Below are 25,549 nucleotides of genomic sequence, written 5' to 3' on the forward strand. Positions count from 1 at the left end.
CAGCTATCATCAATGCCATATTTAATGACCTTAGAGACACTGCTTTGTGTATTCATTAGTTTTATTGTCAATCACAGTGAGTGTGAACCAGGAGAGAATTATTACATTGTCATTTGCCAACTAGAAAATCATGTGAAATATTAGAACAAACCTATTTGTCTTTACTGAGTGTTCCATATTAGAAAACATAAAAAACTAGAATACAGACGAAAGTTAAAACTGCAGTGTTTAGCTGGTAAGATAGTAGTGTTACCTCAACAACAGTATTGGTTAGCCGTACAAAAGTTAGCAGATGTGCACCAGTTCAGATTAACCCTGATTTGGTAAGGGGTTAAATGATGGAAACATTACAACTTGATTGGAATTTGTGATCTAGGAATAAGCCCTCATAAGTCTATAGAGTAGTTTTTTTCCAGTAGTTTTTTTTTTTGAGAACGCAGTTAATTTGTGTAATGAGTAATGTCAACAGTCTCATTAAATTTACTGTCTATATTTGTCACAGGGTCAGAAATATTGACAAGGCAAGATAGGATCAACTGCTAAATCCCCATGATTTTTAAAATGTCGATAGTTTGTTTGACAACCATCACAGTTTGATTTGAGATGTCAGCTGGCAGTCTTATAGGGGTGTAGACACAATTTTACAATTTCATTCACAATTATCACACTGTAAAATAATTTGTTCTGCCGAAAAGGCCGCTTCTGTCTTCTCTCAAATAGTTTCTTAATAAGTTTCTCAAATTTGAAAACTAGCATAAAAAAGAAAGAAAATCACTTTGAAAGATGTTTCATTTTGTTGTTTTGGCAGCACAACATTTTTTAACAGCAGGAGCACTGTTTTTTGTGTTGATTCTTTGCATTGAGGGAATCAAGGGAAGTCAGTATTGCATACAAGGGCACGGTAGACCAAGTGTGTGTGTGGCAGGATTGTGTGAATCTGAGGTAAGAGGCTGAAGGTCAGAGGTCAGTTGAAGGATCAGGATAGGACACTGGGGTCGTGGTCATCTCGCTCATAGCTGATTGGCTGCAGTTGGCGGACGACATAATCCGCCATCTCTCTGGAGCCAGCAGCCACCACTCGCCTGGACATTAGGTCGAGAGGACCCCCTGTCACAAGAGAAGAAAATACACTGCGTTACACACACACACACACACACACACACACACACACACACACACACACACACACACACACACACACACACACACACACACAGAGACAGACAGACAGACAGACAGACAGATAGACAGACATACACATATCCAGTCTGGATAGAGGACAAGGGGACCCCCTTTCACAAGTGAACAAAACACAAAAATGCTGGTGCATAAAGGTCTATACAGGCACACACACACACACACACACACACACACACACACACACACACACACACATTTACATGCACACACACAAAAAACAAAAAGCATGTGTACATTTAACATACACACACACACACACACACACACACACACACACACACTTTCAGCCTACTGCTCAAAGCAGCATCATCCGAGTATGAAAGGTCACTTGGTCACATTTTTACTCAGGCACTGAGGACACCCCCAGGGGGCTTAAACAGCGCTCTCCTCTGTGGGTCTGACAGTTAGGCGGCGTTGACAGGCCCCCTTGTTGTCTCTGCCTGCGTGCTCGAGACTGCAGCCGGAGCGACAGCAGGACCAGACCACATGATCGCGACCTCGCAGACCTCCCCAACACTGCCTCTTTGTGTGCAGGCCAGGCCGCCAGGGAAAAAAGATGAGGCCAGCAAACGCATGCATTCTCATTGCATGCGCATGCACGCACACGCGCACTTACACACACACACACCCATACACACACAGGAAGACACACTAATACACACACACACACACACACACACACACACACACACACACACACACACACACACACACACACACACACAAACATGCCCATGTTCATTCATGACTCTTCTTATCACTACACAATCCCAACCCTCTAACTCGTATATTCCACATGTTACGCTGAACTACAAAAAAGAAAGGCCCGTTTAATACCCACATTTATCCTTGAGAGTCCATGCTAAACGTATGATTTCAAGGAAATGTTTGAAAATGTTGCTTACTGTATACTGTACTGTACTGTACTGTAATACTGTACATATCCCGCAATTACTGCAAGGGCTGGAAGACATCAGCAAAGAAAATTAGAGCCCTGACCAAACTTGGAGCAGGGTGGTGGTTGCCCTTTTATAAAAGAACAATTCCAAACTTTCCCCAGACTTTTCCGAACTGATATTATTTATTTTACTAGTTTTGAAAGGGAAGTGGTTGTTTTTTGTTGTGGCTTTGACCCTTTTTGGCTTACTTGTTTGTCTATATGTTATTATGACAAAAACCTCCAGACTTTCATTTAAATTTCAAATCAAGATTTTTGAGACCTTCATAAGAACCCTGATGAAGTCTGTGATATATATATATATATGTATGTGATATATACATACATAAATATGTCTGTGATATATGACAATGTGAATATATCCACTACTATTGCCTAGGCGATCTATCCACCATTCAGTAATATTGCCTAGGTGATCTGAACTGTCTCCTGAGGGCTATAAATGAATACAATTCATAACATAACAAAACAACAGCTGGGAAAGGTCACATAGACAAACCAAGATAACCTAAGGAAAATCCATTTGACTAATTCATCAAGATACATCCTAAACAACTCACTCTGGCTATCAACTTCAGGCATACCTCCCAAACACACACCACCACTTCACAGCAATGTCTGTCTGTCTGTTTAAATCATTGTTGTGTTGTCTCAGCAAATAGTTAATGGCTTACTGCTATCACACACTTTCGCAGTCACTAAAAATAGCTGGCATTAGGCCACTCTTTAAAAAGATAACTCTGGATGGCTCTGTGTTAAACAATTAAAGACATGTCTCAAAAGCCAAGACTATTGCCAAAGTTGTTTTCAATCAACTCAGCAGTTTTTCTTAACCAGAGAGATAATTTTCACAAAGTTCAATAAGGCACAGAGGGAATCCGACAACTGCCAATGACATGAATAAAATGTGCACCGTAGGAAACCGTACGCTTCTTGAACTTGTTAGCCCTTGCCCAGCCTTTCCTACAGCAGAGGAGCTGTGCACAACTGGCTCACTCCATTTCTGAATTTTAATTTTGTTTTCTTTCTAATGTCAGAGTGTGTCAGCATTAGAAGTAGCGAGACCCAAGCTAGTTATGGTTTCTGTCGTTATACAACACAACACAACACAACACAACACAACACAACACAACACAACACAGAGAGGGAGGGGAGAGCCCACCTTTGTTACACATACTGTATATACAACTACAGCAAAGTGGAGGATGTGAAAAAGCAAAAGTAAGATAACAGTCAAAATGATATTGTACAAGTGACCCAAACTGTTACTTCGAACACCAATTATATTGTTTCTAAAAGTTTATCCTATTCACACATTTAACTGCAATCTGGTTTACACCAGCTTTTAAAAGGCAGACATTTTTCAATGCAAAACACATGTACATTGACCACCACAACTGTCATATATAGAACGGAATGAGAAATCAGTCAGTCTTTACATGTCACCTCATATGCTCCTATGGGCTATACTCCCACTTTCCCTCGGCCTTCTCATAAAAGCATAAAAAAATATGAGTAAAAAATCCCATTCTTGCCATTCTTCCCCCGTGTGACAGGTAGAATGCGTCTGACAGGCCAAAGTGCAGTGTGTTTGTACAAATGATGCCATGTTTGTAGCAACAAAATAACACCTGGAACAGGCAGTACTGCCTTAGTACATCTGCTCCTGAGTCTATTAGAACACCACAACTTTGGACTTTTATTTGCTTTTTTTAGTGCCTGCAAAAGGAGGTGATGTAATAAAACTATCTTCTCTGAATTTTTTGGGTCATCCAATTATTAGTTTGCTCTAAACATTGACAAATATCGATCTACAGTCATCTGGTGAGAGAGTTAGCTGTATTTATACCTTCTGCTAATCAATGGTAATGGTTTAAAAGCAGCATAACTAAGCATGACTAAACAGATGAGGTCTGAGAACTGATCGCTGGTGCATTCCGTGTGCTGGCATTTTCCAAATAAAGGCAAAAAGCCCAAAAAATATACTTAACAAAAAAAGAATTTGACCAGTCTTATGTAACACTGCAGTTGTGCATCCACTGTAGCCGGGCTGTTAAAGAGCCCTCAAGTGTACACTCTACTCTTGCACATTACTTTAAATTCTATAACCTTTGTCTATATCCTATATAACCTATATATAACGTTAACCTATATAATATGTAAATGACACATTACTGTATGTACTTTGTACTTTTAATTTTGCCTTGGCTTGCCTAAAACATTCATCCCAGGCCTCACCTGAGGTGTCTATCACGCATCCTCCCGCCTCCCGAATGATGACAGCCGCCGCAGCGATGTCCCAACAGTGAAGGCCATACTGGTAGTAGGCCTCCGCCGCACCCGTGGCTATATGGCACAATGCCAGTGTGGAGCTTCCAATGATCCGCACCCTGGAGAAGACACACACAAACACACAAAATCACACACACAATCCCACATCTCCCATGAAGATATGGAATGAATTGCACACTATTAGGCTCCCATACGATGTTTTACAGAGTGATGTCTCCACTCTATGACTCTGATATCACTCAGACTATTGAATCGAAACATCACAAACAAAGTCCTGTGGGAGCTTTATGGTGTAAGGTTCATTCAATACGTTTATGAGGAAATGGAAAGCATCTGAGAAATACTTAAACTACAAATATAAGACCCCCCACACACACACACATGCACATGCACACACACACACACACACACGCACACACACACACATACACACACACGCACACACAAACAGACACAAACACACACACACAGAGGATTCTAAAGACAGGTGCCAGACAGAGATATAAAAACACTATAGAAGATGTCCATATGCTGAAGGCAGTTCCCGTCATGTGTAATTGATTTCAACACTAGTGACCTTTTGAGTGCAAACCTCTTCATCAGGAACATAAACAAAAGGGTCCCTGGCTGAGGATAATGATGACATTGCCACTGTTATGAACAGTTGGTTCTTCTCCAAGGCCCATACACACAATCTTAGCACTGGCCGGCAGGTGCACTAACCACACACAGCTAATAGCTATTGTTGATAGCATATCTTTTTAAGAGGTTGCAAGTAACATTTGCAGTAACAGTACAGTATTATCCTGAGAACCTGTGACACTACACTAGTAAAAAATAACTAGTACTGTTTTTCATAGTTCTGTATTTCTGCCGATGAGTAAAATCTAGTTTTCGAGTTTTTTAGAGGAACATCTTTGATCTGGCAAAAGCCCCGACATTATCATCCCTCTTACCCATGAGCAGGTGCACTCAACAACTTCTGCATATTCCCCAAGAAAATTTCCAGTGTAGCTGGGTCCCTCTTAGCTCCAATCTCTGTCAGAATGAGGGCTTTGGATATGTCTAAAAATAGATACGTAAAACCATTACTTAGTGACACACTTCAGGAATTGCTCTCAAAAGTGGTATATTCAAGTTGGTCATGGGAAATAGGGCTTCATTGTGTAACTCAGGTAAAATGAAACCTAGTGTGAAAATCCTAGTGTGGATGCAGGGAATTGAAATGGGCTCTGAACTTGCACACCTCTCTCTTTAGATACTTGAATCGGAGCTCCATTGCAGAATGCCCCATGGCCTCTCCTTGCGGTGTATAGAGTCCCATCAAAGCAATGGTAGATCACTCCGAATTCCAGCTACACACAAAATAAATCATATTATCAACAGATTGCAGAAAAGTCACTGACAAAAGTGTAATTATGTGTACAGAGGACATCAAACACCTTAAACAGCAGCAGTAGTGAATGTTTGTACAATGATGTGCAATATTCATCAACAATGAAGCCAAATTACCTCTTTCTCTACAGCAAAGCCAATGCTGACGGCCACCATGGGGAAGCTGCGTGGAAATGGGAATATTTCATTAACAGAGAAAATGGGAATATTTCATTAACAGAGAAAATGGGAATATTTCATTAACAGAGAACATGAATGAGAATTCTCTTCCCACTCTGCAGTCATAAAAAGCACCATGAACTACAAAAGAGACATAGCTACTTGGCATACCTGTGGACAAAATTGCAGGTCCCATCTATGGGGTCTATGATCCAGGTAGGCTCATCTGTTAGAATACATTTCTCCCCAGCAGCAGAAGACTCTTCTCCTATAAACCTGAAATCAAAATGCACATGGATGTGTATATAAACAGTAGCAAACCTTCCGCCTTATGCTGTTACTGTACCACACCATATCTTTACTTCTTCACTGCAAATTATGTCACATTACTTGGCCTTGTAACATGACAGCTGTTCAGTATCTAGCAACTCTTGCTTGTTCTCAGAGTTATAACACTGTGACCATTATAGCACAGTCCCTTTTGCAATGCACATTATTGCTGTTTGCACTCCATAATGCACTTCAAGCACGTTGTTTTGTGTTTTAGTATAACTTGTATATTCCTTTATATCTGTATTGATTGTTTATTGAGTTTGTACACTGTAATATGCTTACGTTTGCAGTTCTTAGCAGATGCATTTGTTGGCTGATTAAAGAGCAGACATGCAGTCAACTCAGACATGCTGCATTTTGAATAATTTGTAATGGTCTAACTACACAGGCAGGTAGGCCAGCTAACAATATGTCTGTGCATTGTCTGTCTATTGTCCCTGTCTATTTAGTGTTTGTCAGAGTGACACCAACAACTGGAAAACAAATTCCTCATGTGTGAGTGTGAACTTGGCGAACAAAAGCTGATTCTGGTTCTGATAACTATTGGGAAGCAGCGATGGGCCTTGTAATGTACACTGCATGCTGTTCATGCTCATCCCTATCGTCTTTCACTGGCTGTTTAATTCATTGCTAATAACAGATATGTACTACATAGTCTTGCATTGCTGTCTACAGCTGTGTGTTAACGTCATGAAAGATGTTATATTTTCTCACGATGGCCCACCCTGTCATGTGGTTAATGTAAGGTGTGCATTGTAAGCTATACCATTTTCTAATGTGAAATCAAATTGTCATTGAGGATTGGTTTGGCTATGCCACATTACTGATGTAGGCCTACACTAAGCTGGACATATGTAGCGATTCTGGAGTGCAGTGATACAGACAGACAGACAGACAGACAAACTATCATGGCATATTGCTGATTATTTACCTGTGTGAGGGAAATTTCTCCCTAAGAGTGGATATAATGAGGTCCTCCACCTGTTGGTCAGCTTCCGTCACCAGATCTGTTGGAGTGCTCTTACTGCTGACCCGCTTCTCCTGTTTCACAGCCTCCTGTACAACCTACACAGAAAACAACATCAGAGTCATTCTAGGCTACTTCAAGCAGCCTACAATAAAATTACATTATATGTATAGGCTACTACCAATGTCACCAATGACAAGCCTGGCGCACAAGCTGAGTGATGATGTTTTTCAGATGTCAGTTGTAATTTTCTTTTTGAGCACACAGTGGCTAAATATAGTACTTGAACAGGTAACGGTCTACGCCTAGGCAAGAGCTAAGGGCTCTACAGAGAGGAAGAGGAGGGGCATTAGTAAGGATGTAACAATTATAATATAACGGTGTGACATAGTTTCATTCGTTGTTACATTGTTGGTAAACAAGCATTAGATTACATGCATAGCAGCACTAAACAGACTTTACAGTATTAATGATATTAACAGAGAACGGTACCTTCCCAGCTTTGTGTGCTATCTGAACAGCAATATCCATACATTCTCCCCAGCATTTGTTTTCTGTAGAGGTCATGGTTTCAGCTGGACGCGTTGAACAAACACAAATCCACTTGTAGAGAATTATCAGACGAACAAAACACGTTAATCAGCGCATGACGTAAAGGTGGGAGCCTGTGTCACATGCGGTGCCCCCGTCTGTGTCCCGTGTCCGAATCCACAATCAAGTTTCTCTGTGTCTGATGTGGCACCGTCCTGGCTACTGCGGGTGGATGTCTGGCTGCAGCTTTGGCCGAATCCCGGTGAGCGGTGGGGAGTAGCCGGTCAGGCTACTGTCACCGCGGCCTACGGAAAATGACCTTCGATTGAGCAAGGAATAGGCTACTGAATTAATTTGCAGGCCTGCGTTCTCAAGTCTGCTACAATGTCGCACTATAAGGCTACACTGAATCACATCGAAATAGAAAAACGGACAAGTGCACGTTTCCATAAACCATACGGCAAACAAGACAATAGCCAGTCATCCCTGCAAATCTGATTAAAAGATAATAAATATATGCAGCACAAGGGACATGTAACACAAAACGAAGAACAAGTACTGTTGGCAAATACTCACATATCTCTTAAATAGGAATAGGCAACTGTTGTATTTCCAGAAGAGGACGCCAGAATCAAACATGTTCTCGTTCTCTAGGGGATGAAAGAAGTAACGAATGCTCCTAGTGGACAACCCCACTAAGCGTCACGTGATATAGGTGACAGGGTGTAAGACTATGCAACGCCTGATTATCTAATAGCCCACTTGCTAATATCCTCTTGTTATTTATTATGTATGACTTTTAGAAACCATTTGTAATTGACAATGGAGGAATGCTACACGAATGGCTGGTAGATAGCCTGGTAGATAGGTGTCTCGCCATCTTGGCATCCCTACTGTATGCACGGTCTTCCAGTAGATGGAGGCAGTGGGCTATATATTAGAGATCCCTTCTTATGTTTCTGTCATTGGCTGAACACGCATACACACACATACGATCATTTTTTGTAATAACAACAATGTTTTAATAGCTATAACATTGAAGATTAAAAATAGTCCGCAGACACCCGACAAGATTTTTGGCTGGAATATGGCTCGGTTCAGGACACTATTTCCTAATGGCAGAGCCAAGACTGAGCATGGACATTGCTGCAATACAGTAAAAGTGGCATGTTACCTGCTTCATGACTATATCATTTTTAGACAAAATTGCTGTTATATGCTCATCATAACTGATTCGCTTGCCCAGTGTGTGAGCCATTTGAGGGACCCCTAAGTTAGGTATTAGTGCATAATCCATCTTTAAGGTTGCTTACACATGGCTCATTTGTGGAAAGGCTTGCCACAAGGCCACTGGAGGTGTGCTGAGTGTGTGAGCCAAGTGAGGGACCCCCAGATTAGATGGGCCCTAGTGTGAAGAAGGACCCCAGAGATGTGTGATACACTTATGCGTGGGGCACCCTGGGATGGGAGACGTACAGTCAGGGGCATGCGTGAGGGATGCTTGAATGTGTGTAGCACATCACTACACTGCCCAGAGGGGAGGGCAGAGTGACAGAGTGCGGTCACTGTGGTTATGTGTATGCTCTGATGCCATACCAACGGGCCTGGCTCTTTGGCTATAAAGCTGCGGATTTGGTGTCAGAGAGGCTCCCCCAGGCTCTGTTGACCCCTGTGTGATGGACTTCAGGGATGGGTGAAAGTTTGGAAAGAGACGGTCACAGAGACGTGTGAAGGACGCCTGTGAAGGACGTGTGTGAAGCCACAAAGAGGAGGGCACAGTGTGGTCGAGTGGTATAACAATGAGCCATTATAAATTGTGTTTGAGAGATGTTTTGAGAGTTCAAAAATAAAAGACAGATAAAATGATGAATCAATGATAAAATAAAAGTGAGATAATTTATTACATGTGTTTGCTGCTTTGTGGGTCACATTAAAAACATATTTATTGTACAGTAAAGAGATTGATGGTGATTGATAAAGAGAGTGCAAATGCATTTTTACAGGTAGGCTTGCACTGCAGTCTTGTCTTTGCAAAATAGATCAATAGCGAATAGATCAATATATACTTTCAAATGTCATAAAACAACACAGAATGTTTAAATTGTTTACATTTAAAGGAAAGTGAAATGGAATATAACACAATTTAGTGCTAGAAATAATATATAGATTTTTATATTTTGTTATAAAAACAATTTAAACGGACAAATTATTCAATATTTAAACTTTCCCAACTGAAACAGGGTGGAATAGGGCTCCACCATGACAGTGTCACACTACAATTATTTTGCAGTGATTGCACGATTCTAATAAAAGACCCACATGAGATTGAGATTTTATTTAATTATTTTACAGGTTATTGTCTACAAATTCTCCATTCCTACTCTTATGGAATACATGCATTAGAAAACGTTTGGCTATTTAGGCTTACGTCACTGCAGTGACCTCACTGTGATGCTGGGATTCGTTGGCATCTTTGCCCAAATCTGTGGCTGTGGCACCGACAGGCATTAGCCCACTGTGTGATGCGCACACCGAGCATACAGATGATGACTACGAGCCTTTATGTGCTGTGCGCGGCGGCAGCGCATAAAAATGCAGCTGCTAAAAAAGCGAAGTAGGAAAAAACAGACAATGATAAACCAATGATGCGCCAGGATGTGTTGCCCGGTCGGTTCTGCGTGTTGGAACATACCTCGTTTGTTCCTTGTTTGGACGGTTTCTTTTATATTCATCAATCAGCAGGCTGATGCTGGCTGAAGCAGGCTGATGCTGTATGTCAGGTTTGTGAGAAAATGTTGCTTGTAAAGATAACCAGCCAGTCTGCATGTCTCCCATTGTACTCGACTGTTCGTGATTCCCTGCTTCTTTGGACAACAGAGACATTTTGGATCTGTTTTAATCTGTTGTGCTTCTGTGATGGACAAGCCAGCCAGCCCGCTTACTGGCCAAATAAATAGCCTACACGTGAAACCAATTGCAGACCTGGTCCGATATGACTCGTAGGCTACTCTCTTCTGAGAATGATGTTTTTTTAGAGTATTTTTTTTGACTGGGATATTATTTTCCGCGGAATTGCCTATATGGGTCGGTTCTATGCAGCCATTTGTAAAGATCTGCTGTAGGTTTTGCGCTCAGACATGTTCGGAAAGTGCAGATGGAGTTTCGCTCTCTCCATGGTTTTATCAGTCTGTAGTGTATTCATTTTCTGTGAATATTTGATATACTTTCCAGCAATTATGCAATGTTCGTGGCCCGAGATGAAGAACGACAAAATCTCTCAGTCACCTCTACGGACTTTGTTTTTATCGGATACACATCTTTTGGGAGCCATAAAGGGCCACTGGTTCGACAAACTGAGACGGTAAAGTGAAATCTGTAGAATAAAATATTGTGCAAGAGGATGGAATGCAATGACTTGCATACCTGTGCAATAGAACTGTTTTATGCAAATGTGGAATTGTATCCTATCACATTGTGTTTAGTTGACGATCAGCTGCTGAACACAGGCTATCATAAACTGTCAGCAGAAGCATCTCTCTCTCTCTCTCTCTGTTCAGTTGAGATTGCCTCTAGTAAATTGTTGCATTATTTGTTGAAACTTGCAGTGTTGAAAACGTCAAGCAACAAGACATTGATTTGGGAGAAGCTTAAGCTACTAGTAGTAGGCGATTCATTAAGACCCCATTAAATCAGATTAATATCTAGTGTATAATGGCACTAACTGCATGATAAAAAAATATGCCATTAGACACTCTCATACGTTTCCCGTACAACTACGGAGGTTACTAACGTGGTACGATGCACCGTTCAACTAACCAACATGTAAGTTACGACTGTTTCCCAAAACCGTCGTACTTACATAGTAGGCTACTTTGTTAGTTTGAACCATGTTGGTTTCAACCAACATAGTTCAGACTACAATGGTTGCAGATGTGTTCGGAGAATGTCGGGCTATGTCGGTTAGAGCCGAACGCATGAAGTCACGTAAAAGTAATGAAATTTTACATTGCATGAAGTTTCCTGGGCCCAGCAATTATAATATCATTAATAATAATAACTAGAGAATGTAATTCCAGGAATTATGAGTGCATTAAAATTAAGCTAGGACAGATATAGCATAGCTTAATAAAAAGTTGATAGTTTAGACGTAGACAGTTTAAAAGTTGAATGTTGATAGTTTAACAGTTGTTAATAGACAGATAGTTTAATGAATGTTGAAAGTGTAAAAGTTATATGTAGATAGTTTAAAGGTTGTTGACATACTGATAGTTTAATGCGTGTTGGTAGACAAAAAGTTTAAAGGATATAGGTAGATCGTTGACGATAACTGACAGTTGGAATGACTCTAATGTTTGCTAGCAGTTATGCTAACAAAGCTAATTATTTTGACCAAGTTACTTAGTTAACTTAGCTCATGTTTTCTAGCAGTTTTGGAAAAAATGCTAACAATGCTTACATGCTAACTATGCTAACCATGTGACTTAGCTAACTTAGCTAGTAATTTTTAGCAGTTTTACTAAAAATGTTAACATGCTAACAATGCTAACTATGCTAACCATGTGACTCAGCTAACTTAGCTAATCATTTTTAGCAGTTTTGCTAAAATGTTAACAATGCTAATAATGCTAACTAGCTAGTGAGGACTTTTATTTTGAAAAGGTTAAATTATTTGCTAGATAGATGAGGTTTAATATAGTTGGAATGACTGAACAGTTAAATAGGTGGATAGTTTAAAAGGTTAAATTATTTACTAGGTGGATGAGGTTTAATGTAGTTGGAATGACTGAACTAGGTAGACGAGGTTTAATAGAGTTGGAATGCCTGAACAGTTAAATAGGTGGATGGTTTAAAAGGTTAAATTATTTGCTAGGTAGATGATGTTTAATATAGCTGGAATGACTGAACTAGGTAGATGAGGTTTAATATAGTTGGAATGACTGAACAATAGGTGGATGGTTTAAAAGGTTGAATTATTTGCTAGGTAGATGAGGTTTAATATAGTTGGAATGACTGAACAGTTAAATAGGTGGATAGTTTAAATGGTTAAATTATTTGCTAGGTAGATGAGTTTTAATATAGTTGGAATGACTGACTAGGTAGACGAGGTTTAATATAGTTGGAATGACTGAACAGTTAAATGGGTGGATGGTTTAAAAGGTTAAATTATTTGCTAAGTAGATGATGTTTAATATAGTTGGAATGACTGAACTAGGTAGATGAGGTTTAATATAGTTGGAATGACTGAACAGTTAAATAGGTGGATAGTTTAAAAGGTTAAACTATTTGCTAGATAGATGAGGTTTAATATAGTTGGAATGACTGAACAGTTAAATAGGTGGATGGTTTAAAAGGTTAAATTATTTGCTAGGTAGATGATGTTTAATATAGTTGGAATGACTGAACTAGGTAGATGAGGTTTAATATAGTTGGAATGACTGAACTAGGTAGATGAAGTTTAATATAGTTGGAATGACTGAACAGTTAAATAGGTGGATAGTTTAAAAGGTTAAACTATTTGCTAGATAGATGAGGTTTAATATAGTTGGAATGACTGAACAGTTAAATAGGTAGATAGTTTAAAAGATTAAATTATTTACTAGGTAGATGAGGTTTACTGTAGTTGGAATGACTGAACTAAGTAGACGAGGTTTAATATAGTTGGAATGCCTGAACAGTTAAATAGGTGGATGGTTTAAAAGGTTAAATTATTTGCTAGGTAGATGATGTTTAATATAGTTGGAATGACTGAACTAGGTAGATGAGGTTTAATATAGTTGGAATGACTGAACAGTTAAATAGGTGGATGGTTTAAAAGGTTAAATTATTTGCTAGGTAGATGAGGTTTAATATAGTGTAGCTTCCAGCAATGCTATGGTATGGTATCCCACAGCAATGTTATGGGATTGTTTAATGGCTACCTCTCATCCATCTGTCCTCTGCATGTTCCGTCATCAGGGTTACGTCGTCTACTATGGTTCTTACTACATACTACAGGTCGAGAGGTGTAGCTGTAACTACACAACTTTACGATAGTGGTTGCGAACGTTAGTTGCTACTATGGTTTTGGGAAACACTGACGCAGTGTCACGATGCATCGTACTATGTAAGTTCCACCACCATAGTTCACACTATCGTTTTGGGGAACAGTTGTGTCGTACTTACATAGTTGCAACCATGTTAGTTGCTACCGTAGTTAGCAACGATGCTTTTGGGAAACGCTGTAACAACCCCATTGTTAGATGTAAGAGGCTGTCACGTGAGTTGGTGTGGTCATTTTGTTAGGATATTTTAGTTAAAATAAAGAAAGGGCATAGAATGCAGTGACAAAACAGACACGTTCAATGAAAGATCACCTTGGATTATAGGATTTTAAAAATTGAGCTGTAATCCAAAACATTAGAATCTGGCATAACCTCCTCTGAAGTGCTAATCTAATATGCCAGGGGATTTGTGCAGAAAGGACATAACAGGCTGATGGAAATGATAAAAAAAGACAGAGAAAGACTCATGGACATGATTTTTGCGTTTGTCCATGCAGAGAGTGGCAGATGGAGCGAGCATTTCAGACAGCCCTGTGGGTCCTAAAGCCGGAGATCATCTTCATTTTGGGAGACATTTTTGATGAGGGAAAGTGGAGCTCCACTAAGGTATATGAATATGCATGCTTTCCTCAGAAATATTTACCACATAGGGTATAGAGGCAGTAACCTGTGTCATATAGGATGACATGGGTTTGGGGGACACAGCATATCAAAATGACTTGCTGCAAGAAAGAAAGAAATACCCCCCTTTGGTGCAATATCATGAAATAACTGCTGTGGGGGTTCAGATGTGGCATTGGATGCAAGGATAATCTTTCTGAGGTAGAAATGTAGAAATTGTAGTATGCTAGTTGTGCAAATAAGCATGTGAATCTCTAGGCCCCACTGCTAACCATTGTTGGAGAAACAGGCTGGGCGTAGATACTGCAGTGTAACTACTCTCAAATCCGCTCACTCTGGCGAATGTTATACAATCTCCCCAAATGTTATGTAATTGACACTAATCTTTCGGTACTGTACCTGAAATTGGATTAGGACATAAGCATTTTATGTTGATTTGTTGAAATACTAACTTCACATCCAGTCATTAACTCTAATAACAGTGATACACTCGCTGGTACACATGCAAATAAATGTGGTCAACCTGCTGCCACTCAGAGTATGAGGAAGCTCTGTGGGGTGGGGTGTGATAACTAGCTCTGGTGTTGGTGCACAGAGTGGAAAGATATCTTCCTGTTCAGCTCACTGATATTTCCTCTTCAGGACTGGGAGGATGACGTGAGGCGTTTCAAACAGATCTTCCGCCACCCGAGTGACACCGAGCTCATTGTAATCATCGGTAACCATGACATCGGCTTCCACCATGAGTGAGTTTTGAGTGGCATGTGGGGTTTTGTCTCAAAGAGATCCCACTCTATAGCAAAGCTACCCCCCCACACACACACACACACACCTTGATTCTGAAGTAAACCGCAGTCATTTGCTTGTGATCAGCATAGTTGGGTGATTAATGATTAATAGATTCATGTTTTGCATATTCTGAAACTGTGTGCATTTTTGGGATGTGTTATCAAAATGTATCTGTAGTCTCATTCTACATAACCAATAAGTAAATATTTGATGGTGGAAACAAAAGTTGCCTTTGTGGGTCCTGGCTGTCAGTGAAATCTCCTTTAGTGAGCCTGTTTTCTTTCCTGTGCTGTAGAATGACCTGGCACAAACTCCAACGCTTTGAGCAGGTGTTCAACGTCACCTCAGCGAGGATTCTCAGCCGCCGAGGAGTGAAGTAAGACTTTCTGTGGTCTGGATCTCTTACCTCATATGCACCATATCAGCAATAAGGGGAAAGTTAGACAGAGATTGTGGCAAACACTGTGGTTAAAGCAAAGATAAGGTCACGGCTGTAGAGTGAACACTACTGCTGGAATGACTCGTAGTGGTTATGGTGGTATACATTTGAATATGCAGCCAGACCATTTGAATCTGTGCATTCAGTAATGGTGTTTCATTGTCTTACTATATTGTTAGAAAATGTTTAGATTATTGTTTGTTGATTATCAGCTATGTTCAATAGAACATGAGTGGAAGACTAACACTTATGATGGAACCGAGGAACCATTTCCCTCAATGCTCAACCATTGATTTTTTTATGATTTTTGATTGTTCATTTGTTGATTTGACCCCAGTTTCGTGTTGGTAAATAGCATGGCGCTGCACGGTGACCACTGTCCCATCTGCCGGAGTGTGGAGAACGAGCTTCATAGGCTCTCCACAGCACTCAACTGCTCCATACAGGTAAACATTTTTGAAGTATATTTTTGGGCTTTTGCCTTTATGTAAATGAAGGCAAGTGGAGAGAGACAGGATGCGAGTGGGAGAGAGAGATGTGGTGGGATCGGGAAATGACCGCAGGTCGGAATCGAACTCGGGTGCCCATGGGGACTGAGACCCAAATATGCCACTTGTGCCATAGCAATGGTAACCATGGGCTTTTCTCAAGTCAAGGATGGGTCCTTCAAAGCTGCTCTTTCAAGGACGTTATGTCATCAAATCTTGCCAAGCACTGTTCCAATGTCAAGGGTGCTTTAAAATTCTATCAAGTACTGAGTCCTTCGTTCTGAGATTTTCGAGGATGCATGCGTGTGTCCTCTGCATGCCTGGAACACCCACAATCCTGTGCGCACACATGATTTTTAATAATGCACCTGCAGCTTCCTGCACACTCGCTAGTCTGTTCCATTGTGTGTTTGTCTGTATGCTAAGAAGAAGCCTTGCCTCGTCTTTGAAGGATTCGACTCGGCAGGACTCGTTCTACCAAGCACGAATCCTTGACTTTGAGAAAAGCCCCATGGCACTCTTCATGGCCCCCGCCATCATCATCACCACCACCACCCTCTTCATCACCATCATCATCATCATCATCATCATCTTCACCATTAACCTCACCTAGAGGTTGGCTCATCTCCACGTGTTGGATTTGTATGTAGTCTGTATGTCACATCTGTAACATCTGTGATGTGATAGCTATCTCTCATCTCTCGCAATTAGCATTCTGTATGCACTCTGATCAAATGTTCCATTAATCTAGCCTGTACTGGGCAAATTAATCCAACCTGTAATGGGCAAATTAAGTAATGGTTTGAACTCATTGTACACATTTATTTCCAGTTACCTAAGCATCAACCAATGCCTGTTAAACTGCCTGAACTGGTTAATCCCATTCTGTCACAAAACATCACAAAGCACATCATGTGGCTTTGCACTCTACATTTATTGTGCATTTCGCCATAGAAATAAGATTCCCTGACAAAGGATATGTTTTTGATGGTCAAATAGGCTTGGTTGGTGATTGCCCGCTGTGGGACATTCCTATAGCACTAGGAATTTTACAGCTCTCCTGTGGAAAAATGCAATATGGAAATGGAGTCTTTTGCCTATAGAGAGCAGACTAGAATGCCTTGTCTGACGAAACAAACCAGTTTGAGGACTGAGACTAAACAGTGTGAAATGAATGGCATCAGGTGTGGTGCAGACTGGTTTGGACTAAATTGTAAGTTTGTTACCTCCCTGTGTGTCGCTCAGACTGCTCAGGCTTAGAGCTGTGGAATTCCTCTCTTTTCATTTAGCCTGTTGGACAAGGAATACCCAACCTAGTCAGGGCAAAGACACTTACATTGCGTACGAACTATGTAAAAACTGCTCTGTGTGATGCAGACTGACATAACCATATATAGGAAAGCACATTTCAATCTTGTTAGCCAGGCTATCATAGCAAGTGGTATTACAGGTAAGAACACGTATGAACAAAAAAGTAGAGCGATATGGGTTAGTCAGGAGCATGAACTTTCTTACCGTTTTTGTCGTATTGTTTGTTTTTGTCTTATTGATTGTTTGTTCTCTCGTCAAGGCTGTGAAAGCCAGGTTGGTAAAAGCCCTCATGTGAAAGAGATTGTAGTCTAAGGCCATGCCAGCACTGTTTAAAGGGCTTTTCTATAAGTAACCAGCCGTGGCTGAGACCACTTCAGAAGGGGCCGATTCTGGATGAGTGTGGTCAGCCAACTTTTCATTGGGGACCACACATACTCAGGCACACATGTGTACAGCAACTCAGCCACCATGGGACTTAAAACACACACATATTTAAGCACATACGTATGTGAGTGACTCACTTGTGCAAACACACACACATTCACACACACACACACTTCAACAACTCACTTGCTGCATTTTGGCAAACAAGGTATTTTATTTAGCCCAACTAAAAATAAACCCAAATGGGGCTTTTCTGCAGTGGGGCTTGGAAGATGAAGGGTTTTAAATCACATTTGAGGATTGTCATTCATTTCATGTCTCAGAGCAGTGCGATGAAAGCCTCCATCTGTCCCAGAGTTAGTGGAAGGTTTCTGATAAACAGCAGCCCAGCACAGATGAGTGTGTGTGTGTGTGTGTGAGGGAGGGGGGGGTAATCCTTTGGGCCTTATCAGCTGTCCTCAAAGTGTACCCATGGTGCCAATGCCTAACAACCCCCAACACACACACATACACACACACCCCAACCCTATAAGTGTGTAGCTGCTGTTGCCCATGTCAATCAGTACTTTTTAACCCCACAGGAGCATCAGTCGGAGGGCATGAAGAGACGTTGCCAGGAGACGCAAACGTTCCCTGCCACCCTGCCCATTATATTGCAGGTATGATCTGATCGGGGCCAAGATAATGGGCATCCATTCACATCAGCATTCTTACCCAGTGGTGCAGTTTATAGCTGCGTTATTAGTGCAGAGATCACCTGAATAAAGTTTGGGGCTCCATACAGCCAGGGGGTGCTATAGCCGTGGTTGTGAACGCCTCCCTCCTGCTCACTATTTTCCTCTTGTCCTTTTTCATACACATTTTAGAACAGAAAACTATAATGTGCTGCATTATCCCTGTGCTGTGCTGTGCCTTGCCTGTTAGCATGATGGGAACCACCTCTCAGGGATTCCATTATTTCCCTCTTCACCATTCATGAAATGGTGTTCTTGATTCCACTTTTTGACTGCCTGAAAGAGTGTGAATGCCCCGTGCTGCTGCAGTAGTCCATGCCTCCTTTCTGATGCCCCCATCTTTGCTCTGTCCTGGCAGCATTACCCCCTGTACCGGGAGAGTGATGCAGGATGCACAGGACTAGATGCTGCTCCCCTGGAAGAGCGCCACCAGCTGTTTCAAGAGCGCTATGACGTGCTCTCCCAAGAGGCTTCCCAGAGGGTGAGTGGTATTGAAAATAACACAGTGTGTGTTGTTTTTAACACATCTCTGTCCAGATAGGGACAACACAGTTTGTGTTGTTTTATAACACATTTGTTCTAAGAGTGAAGTAGAACAGCCTATATATATGCAAAGCCTTGCTTACAAAGGTCGATGTATTTGAACAGGGACTGAATCATACTCTGTTCATATTTCTTTATGGTGAACTTAATCTCACAATGCCATGTGTAGCTTTACAAGGGCTTTGGTTGTCTGGGGTCATCCTGCAATGCTTCCTCCTGCATCAATTCTCCTGTTATCTACACATAGAGACTTTTGTTTTGCTTTTCCTGAGCCAGTGTCATGTGGTTGGGATCTCCTATAAAAAGCCACGAGGACCTGCTTCCTTTATAATTAGGATTAAACGCTGTGCGGCATCTCCCATTCCCATGCCTACTAAACAACGCAGCATGCTCGCACTGTGCCAGTGTTTATTTTACCCACAACAGGAGCCTTAAGATACATGCATGTCAACAAATTGTTGTGGAAATGGATTGCGACCACTGGATTTCCCTTAGTATTTGCTTGATGAGTACCAGATGGATTTGGCCAGTTAATGCTTTGAATAAATGGCATTAGCGAGGGTACTGGCCCGGGGCCATTGACCGTGATGGGTTGGTCAGTGTCTCTATTCCTGCATGCAATTGATAACATGCTCTTTCCGGATCATTCCACAGCTGCTGTGGTGGTTCCAGCCCCGCCTCATTCTCAGTGGCCACACCCACAGCGCCTGTGAGGTTGTCCATGAGGACAAGGTGCCGGAGATTAGCGTTCCGTCCTTCAGCTGGAGGAACCGAAACAACCCCAGCTTCATCCTGGTACACACACACCACACTCCAACACAACGCCACACCATCGACAGCAATATAGCAAGCTAATGTTTAGTACCATTAACCCATGCTAATTCACTGTATAGTCCCATCTACATTTGAATTAGCGTTTGTTGAGAAAAAAACAGCCCCTAGACCAACAAGAAAAATGTTTTCACTCCATATCAAGCCAAGCCAGGGAAACTGTAAAAAAGTGTGTGAAATGCACAGTGATATTTAGAAAGACTCAAGAAGACTTATCAAGCCTTTAGGTTTACATTATTATTCTGTAAGCACGTGCCTCAAACTGCCGTTTGAATGTTAGGAGGTAATGGTTGTTGAGGGTCAGAGCAACATGTACATGTAGGGTGAGTTAGCCAACATCTGCACCCATAGCTCTCAGAAGCATACTCTGGACTGGAGTGTGTCCTTAGCTCTTAGAAGCATACTCAGGAGTGTGTCCATAGCTCTCAGAAGCATACTGTGGAGTGTGTTTTTGTGAGATTTGATAAAGATGAGTACTTCCCTTCAGTGCGATCGTTTATTACCAACCATTACTTACTCCACTTCCCCTAGTGTTACATCCTTGAGCTTTCTCTTGCACTACATCAATGTACTTCCCTCTCATCTGCTCTCATGACCGGACACGAGTCGAAATGCCTGGGTGTGTCTAAAAGGGTTTCTAGCCCAAAAAAATCAAGGATTTTCAACTTTTTAATGGACCTGGATTTACTTTGCAGTGAACTCTTTTTTGGATATTATTATCTTCAGGATGATTCTTTTTCCCTTTCAAGAGTACTGGTGGTTTGTGTGCTCATGCTACTTCTCTCGTATGCCCCATATTTGTTTTACTGTAACCACTGTGTAAGCTGTGGAAAGTCATGCTGCTTTAATACGCTTGATGTGTTCTGGTTAAACCGCTAAATACTGACCTGAATACAATAAACAGTTAATCATTAACCACCTGTTATCCTGTTCTCATCATTCCTTTTCTCTCTTCCTCTTGGGACAGGGGACGTTCTCGACGACTGACCACCGTCTCTCCAAGTGTTTCCTGCCGGAGGAGAGCAGCGTGATCGCCCTCTACTGCGGCAGCGCCATGGCCCTGCTACTGCTGGCACTCGGACACTTCCACCTGTTCAGGGGCGCGCTTAATTTCAGCAGCCTCATAGACAAGCACAAGCCCCTGTGAGCCCACCCATCCCGACTCCATACCAGAAGCCTGATGGAGGAGTTCAAACCCCTGTGATATCCTCCCTGACTCCATATGAAAAGGCTGTAGGGGGAAGCACAAGCCCCTGTGATGCCCCTTCCCCACCATCCCTCCCTGACTCCATACAGTAAGCATGATGGAGGAGTACAAGCCCCCGTGACACCATAACAAATCCCACTGAGAAGGGTGCACAAACCCCTGTGATATCCTCCCCGACTCTGGGGACTCGAGGCTGTTGGGGAAAGCACAAGCCCTGAACTGAAGCCCTGTTCTGTGTAGAGAGATGGAACTTTAAACTTTAGCTAAGGCGTTAGCACTTGTTTCATGCTTCATTTGCACCTTAAAACATTGCAGCGTATGCATGCACAGACCACACAAGCTGCGCTTTTCTAGCTCCTACATATGAGTTTATGGGAAGGTCGAGAAAAAAGGGAGGAGAGTTAAGAGTGATTGATTAGGTATTCCGGCATATGTATGAAAACAGCACACCTAGATTTGACTGAATCATTTCCGCCTTTTAAAAGCCGACGTAATCCAGATTGCAGTTAAATGCATCAGTAGAACCAATAGTCAGAGCACCAGTGCTTCTCTAAACCATGTCAAAAGGAACTTTTACTGTCACCTTCTCACATCATCCACTTCCCAAGGCTATACCTGCTAGACTATTATGTTTGTGTTTATGGTTTTAAGCAGACGCAGGGGTCAAAAAGCGACGTAGGCCTACAATAGTGATAAACATCATCATAAACAATTAAGTTTAAAGTGGTCATAGACCTATAGCCTAGAGACCTACATCAAAGCCCATTGACGTCCGTTTCCAAATCACCAAAAACCCAGGAATGTGTTCTTTCTTTAAAATTGAGGAAACTACTGCATTTAAAACCCTTGTTTACAAGAAAGATGTGTTTGCTGCACTTCTCAAAACATTTTGGTTTAGATTTTAATGGACCAATTTAAGTTTAATTTCACTGCTGGTTACATCCCTGGAAGTCATAAAATACTACTGTACTGTAAGTTTGGAAAATGGCCGTCAATGAGATCCTTTCCAGACTGACCTGCCGAGCAAATTCATATTTGTTAATAGGTTAGTCTGGGTTCACCTCAGCAGCCTGATGTTGAAACACAAGTCCATGTGTCCTGTGGTTTGGTGACACTATCCATGTACACACATATTCAGGTCAGGGTGCTTAACCACTACTTCTTAGTAGTCTTAGAGGATATTCATAACCGCTCATTGAAAAACCTTACAGCAACGTCAAGGTACTATGGATGATTTCTGATATTACCTGGAGTTGAATATCTGGTTTTTAAGTTTTGTTCAGAAATTGTTTTATTCATTTGAGATTGTGTTGAAACAGATTTAAACCTTAAAGTCATGTGTCAAGTCAAGTTGACTTCCTTATGGTTTACATTTTAAATTGGTTTCAATTTTAATTTATTTAAGTTTAAGTTATGTTGACTTGTTGATGAAATAAGGTTGTACATTTGAGTTTTGATTGGTTCAAACATTATACAATAAAATATATTTATATACAACAGTGTCAATTCTTTAGATATGTGACGAATGCATTTCCAAATGACAAAGCATGATGATCACTGGACACTCATGGGTTAGGCATTGCTGTATGTGCTGCTCCAACTCAGAATCGGATTGAAAAATGAATACTTCAGAGGTATTTTATTTGCAAAATTACTTGAAGACATTCTCTCCACGATTCTCTTTCTAGACAAACTGAAGGACAACCGTCTGCTAATGTGCCTCTTTATTAAAATAAAAATAATAATAATAAAAAAAACTCCAAATCCTCAAAGGCCAGACACAAAAAGTTTTTTTTTTTTTTTTTTTTAAATCACACTTTTTTTTGTCGGAATAGACTTGCACAAGAAAAGCTGCTGTTCGGTGTAAAGAATAGGCTATCTAACAGTGCTCACGCATCCACAATGCCTGTGCAATTGTGAAGGTCTCTTTGATGACCAAAGAATCACTAGTTTCTCAATTCTTCATTTCATTCTAATATATGCTCTTGTGTATGCCTGTTGTATGCATACCTCCTCTCTAGACATTCATAAATATGTATACGCATAGGCACACACATTACTATGTATAGTTGTACATATATATTTATAGAATATAACTCATCTTTATAAATGTATATGTACACATATCAATATAAAAATGCAGATGTACAACTCCAGGTCTGTGGCCACTACGCATGGGTATATGGGTGTATATGTACACATGCATGCTGAACAAGTATACATACACACACATCTACGAACACACGCATGGTGCATGCTCTTTCTCTGTCTTGCACGCACACGCACACACACACGAAAACACGCGCACACACACGCACACACGTGCACTCACACACACACGCACACACACACATCTAAAAAGATGCTTCCTAATAAAACAACACCAGGTTGTGATTTGGACACTTCGAATTTCCAATGTTTTAAAGCTGAGAATTGGAACAAAAAAGAAGGAATTCTTAAAGAGAGAAACAAAGGCAATGTCAATGCAACATCTGCTCATCACTGTAGGTAAGTGGTTAATTTTGCATATCGTATACAGGATTTTTTTCCTCATTTTTTTCTCATTTTTGTACTAAAGAACATCTCTTTTTTGTTATAAACCAGAAAAGACTAAATTTCTACAGAGAAGTTTTCCCACCAGCAGTTTTGACTGTGGACGGAGCTGACATCAAGCTGTACAGCACAGTCAGAAAAATAAAAACAAAAACAATAACGTTCTTACATCAGAGCTCATGTTACAAGGTACAGCCGCGATGAAGGCACAAAGATCTTCTACAAGTCAGTTTTCTTTCTCTTTCCACTCTCACAATCTCTCAATGAAGTTGTACAAAATAACATTACATTTTGCAGTCTGCGCAAAGTGAACCCACCTCACGCAATCCTTAGGATAGTAAAACATAAACCGAAAATATATTATATATTTATTTATATATTTATATAGGGCTATTGTTCCACTGGGAAAACCCTCCTCTCCCACGAGGGATCATCGGTGGATGAAAGAAAGTGAGTGACGCTGTCATTTAGTCCTGGTGCCATTGGCAGGACTTACAGCTGCATGGGACTACAAATCCCAGCAGCCCCCTGGAGCCACACACAAGCCACTCCCACTCCCCACGCAACCCTCCCTCATATCCAAACCCTCTAACTCTAAAATTTACAACCCCCGAATTGTCTCTACACAACTCCTGCCACTGTACTCTAGAAATCTCATTGAAAATAAAGCAAATCGCGACAGTCGTTAATAAATATCGTGGTGCTACATCGCGTTGTGTTGTGTGTGCACTTCATTCAATGGCAAACCCAGGTGGCATCAGTGTTTCTGGGCCGGTTCCGGGACGCCCTCACTGTGATCTGGCCCGGCGCTGGGCCAAATCCACTGCTCCTAGCCGACCCGGCCCAGTCTCTGGGATGGAGACACCAGACACAAAGTGCATGAAAAAATCTCTCCCTACTGTCCGCTCACCCAGGAGACGAGCGGAGAAGCCCTCCAGAAAAAAAAAAAAAAACAAGGGAAAAAAAGAGTGCAGGGTGCCAGAGGTCAAAGGTCGTGGGGTCACCCGCACCGAAAGTCCATCAGGTAAACCATCAGACAGCCATCTGCTCACTTAGAGTCAGCTGGTCCACATACAACCACAACAGAAGAAAAGAAAGAAACAAAAAAAAACAAAGGTCTTCTTCTCAAAATGACAGGTAGCTAAAGGCGTATTAGTGGAATGACCTGAAAATCAAGGCATTTCATCAAAATGAACAACAGAGTGGACGTAAACATGAAGGCATTCTTGCTCTCTCTCTCTCTCTCTCACACACACAGACACACACACAGACAGACAGACAGACAGACAGACACACACACACAAAATACATTCACTCAACATAAACTTAATTCCTGTCCCTCCACTAAAATAACAAAAACAAACAAAAAGCATGGGTCATAAATTAAAAGAAAGAAACAAATGAAAAAGAAACAAAAAATGGCAACATTGTCACTTGTCAGTAGCATAGTCCCCAGTACTGGGCTTGTGTGTTTGGGAGCAGAACGGAGCTCTAACTGGACGATCGTTGCTGACAGACAGCCAATCACAAGAGTTCGTACTGGCGCAAGTGCATTCTCTGGATGATGTCTCGACAGTCGTTGAAGACCCGGCGAATGTTCTCCGTGTCCACGGCACAGGTGAAGTGAGGGTAGCAGTAGTGTTTGCCATCTCCACTCGCAGTGCTGATCCTCTGTTGGGTCAATCACACACACACACACACACACACACACACACAGAATGAGTTGATGTATGCAGCACATATCTATATGAGCCTATATGAACCCATGAAGAG

General features: G+C 41.3%; 3 protein-coding genes across 7 annotated transcripts in view; 1 reads left to right on the plus strand and 2 right to left on the minus strand.

Annotated features, from left to right (window-relative positions):
• Positions 1–43: 43 nt before the first annotated feature.
• Positions 44–8,717, minus strand: impa2 (inositol monophosphatase 2). The gene is made up of 9 exons (XM_048267204.1): positions 8,412–8,717; positions 7,797–8,140; positions 7,269–7,402; positions 6,176–6,280; positions 5,963–6,008; positions 5,697–5,805; positions 5,407–5,515; positions 4,397–4,548; positions 44–1,107 (listed from the first exon to the last, which is right to left on the minus strand). Exons 2-9 carry the CDS (start codon positions 7,869–7,871, stop codon positions 977–979), a joined length of 861 nt encoding a protein of 286 aa, XP_048123161.1. The 5' UTR covers positions 7,872–8,140; positions 8,412–8,717; the 3' UTR covers positions 44–976.
• Positions 8,718–10,300: 1,583 nt separating this feature from the next.
• mppe1 (metallophosphoesterase 1) lies at positions 10,301–22,980 on the plus strand. Of its 4 annotated transcripts, XM_048265932.1 has the most exons (10): positions 10,301–10,615; positions 11,067–11,196; positions 14,374–14,482; positions 15,140–15,243; positions 15,582–15,662; positions 16,063–16,171; positions 18,490–18,567; positions 19,001–19,123; positions 19,840–19,980; positions 20,984–22,980. In XM_048265932.1, exons 1-10 carry the CDS (start codon positions 10,609–10,611, stop codon positions 21,161–21,163), a joined length of 1,062 nt encoding a protein of 353 aa, XP_048121889.1. In that variant the 5' UTR covers positions 10,301–10,608; the 3' UTR covers positions 21,164–22,980. The 4 variants fall into 4 exon arrangements, with proteins under 4 accessions (XP_048121889.1, XP_048121887.1, XP_048121888.1 ...); XM_048265930.1 differs by having other exon boundaries at positions 10,301–11,196; XM_048265931.1 differs by having other exon boundaries at positions 10,301–11,196; positions 16,081–16,171.
• Positions 22,848–25,549, minus strand: part of gnal (guanine nucleotide binding protein (G protein), alpha activating activity polypeptide, olfactory type) — a 47,352-nt gene continuing 44,650 nt past the window's right edge. For both annotated transcript variants that reach the window (XM_048265928.1, XM_048265929.1), the window contains exon 12: positions 22,848–25,447. In XM_048265928.1, the coding sequence (XP_048121885.1) occupies positions 25,301–25,447 (147 nt within the window). In that variant the 3' untranslated portion in view covers positions 22,848–25,300. The remainder of the gene's footprint in view (positions 25,448–25,549) is intronic.

Source organism: Alosa alosa, chromosome 16, assembly GCF_017589495.1.
Source record: "Alosa alosa isolate M-15738 ecotype Scorff River chromosome 16, AALO_Geno_1.1, whole genome shotgun sequence".
NCBI classification, from domain to species: Eukaryota; Metazoa; Chordata; class Actinopteri; order Clupeiformes; family Clupeidae; genus Alosa; species Alosa alosa.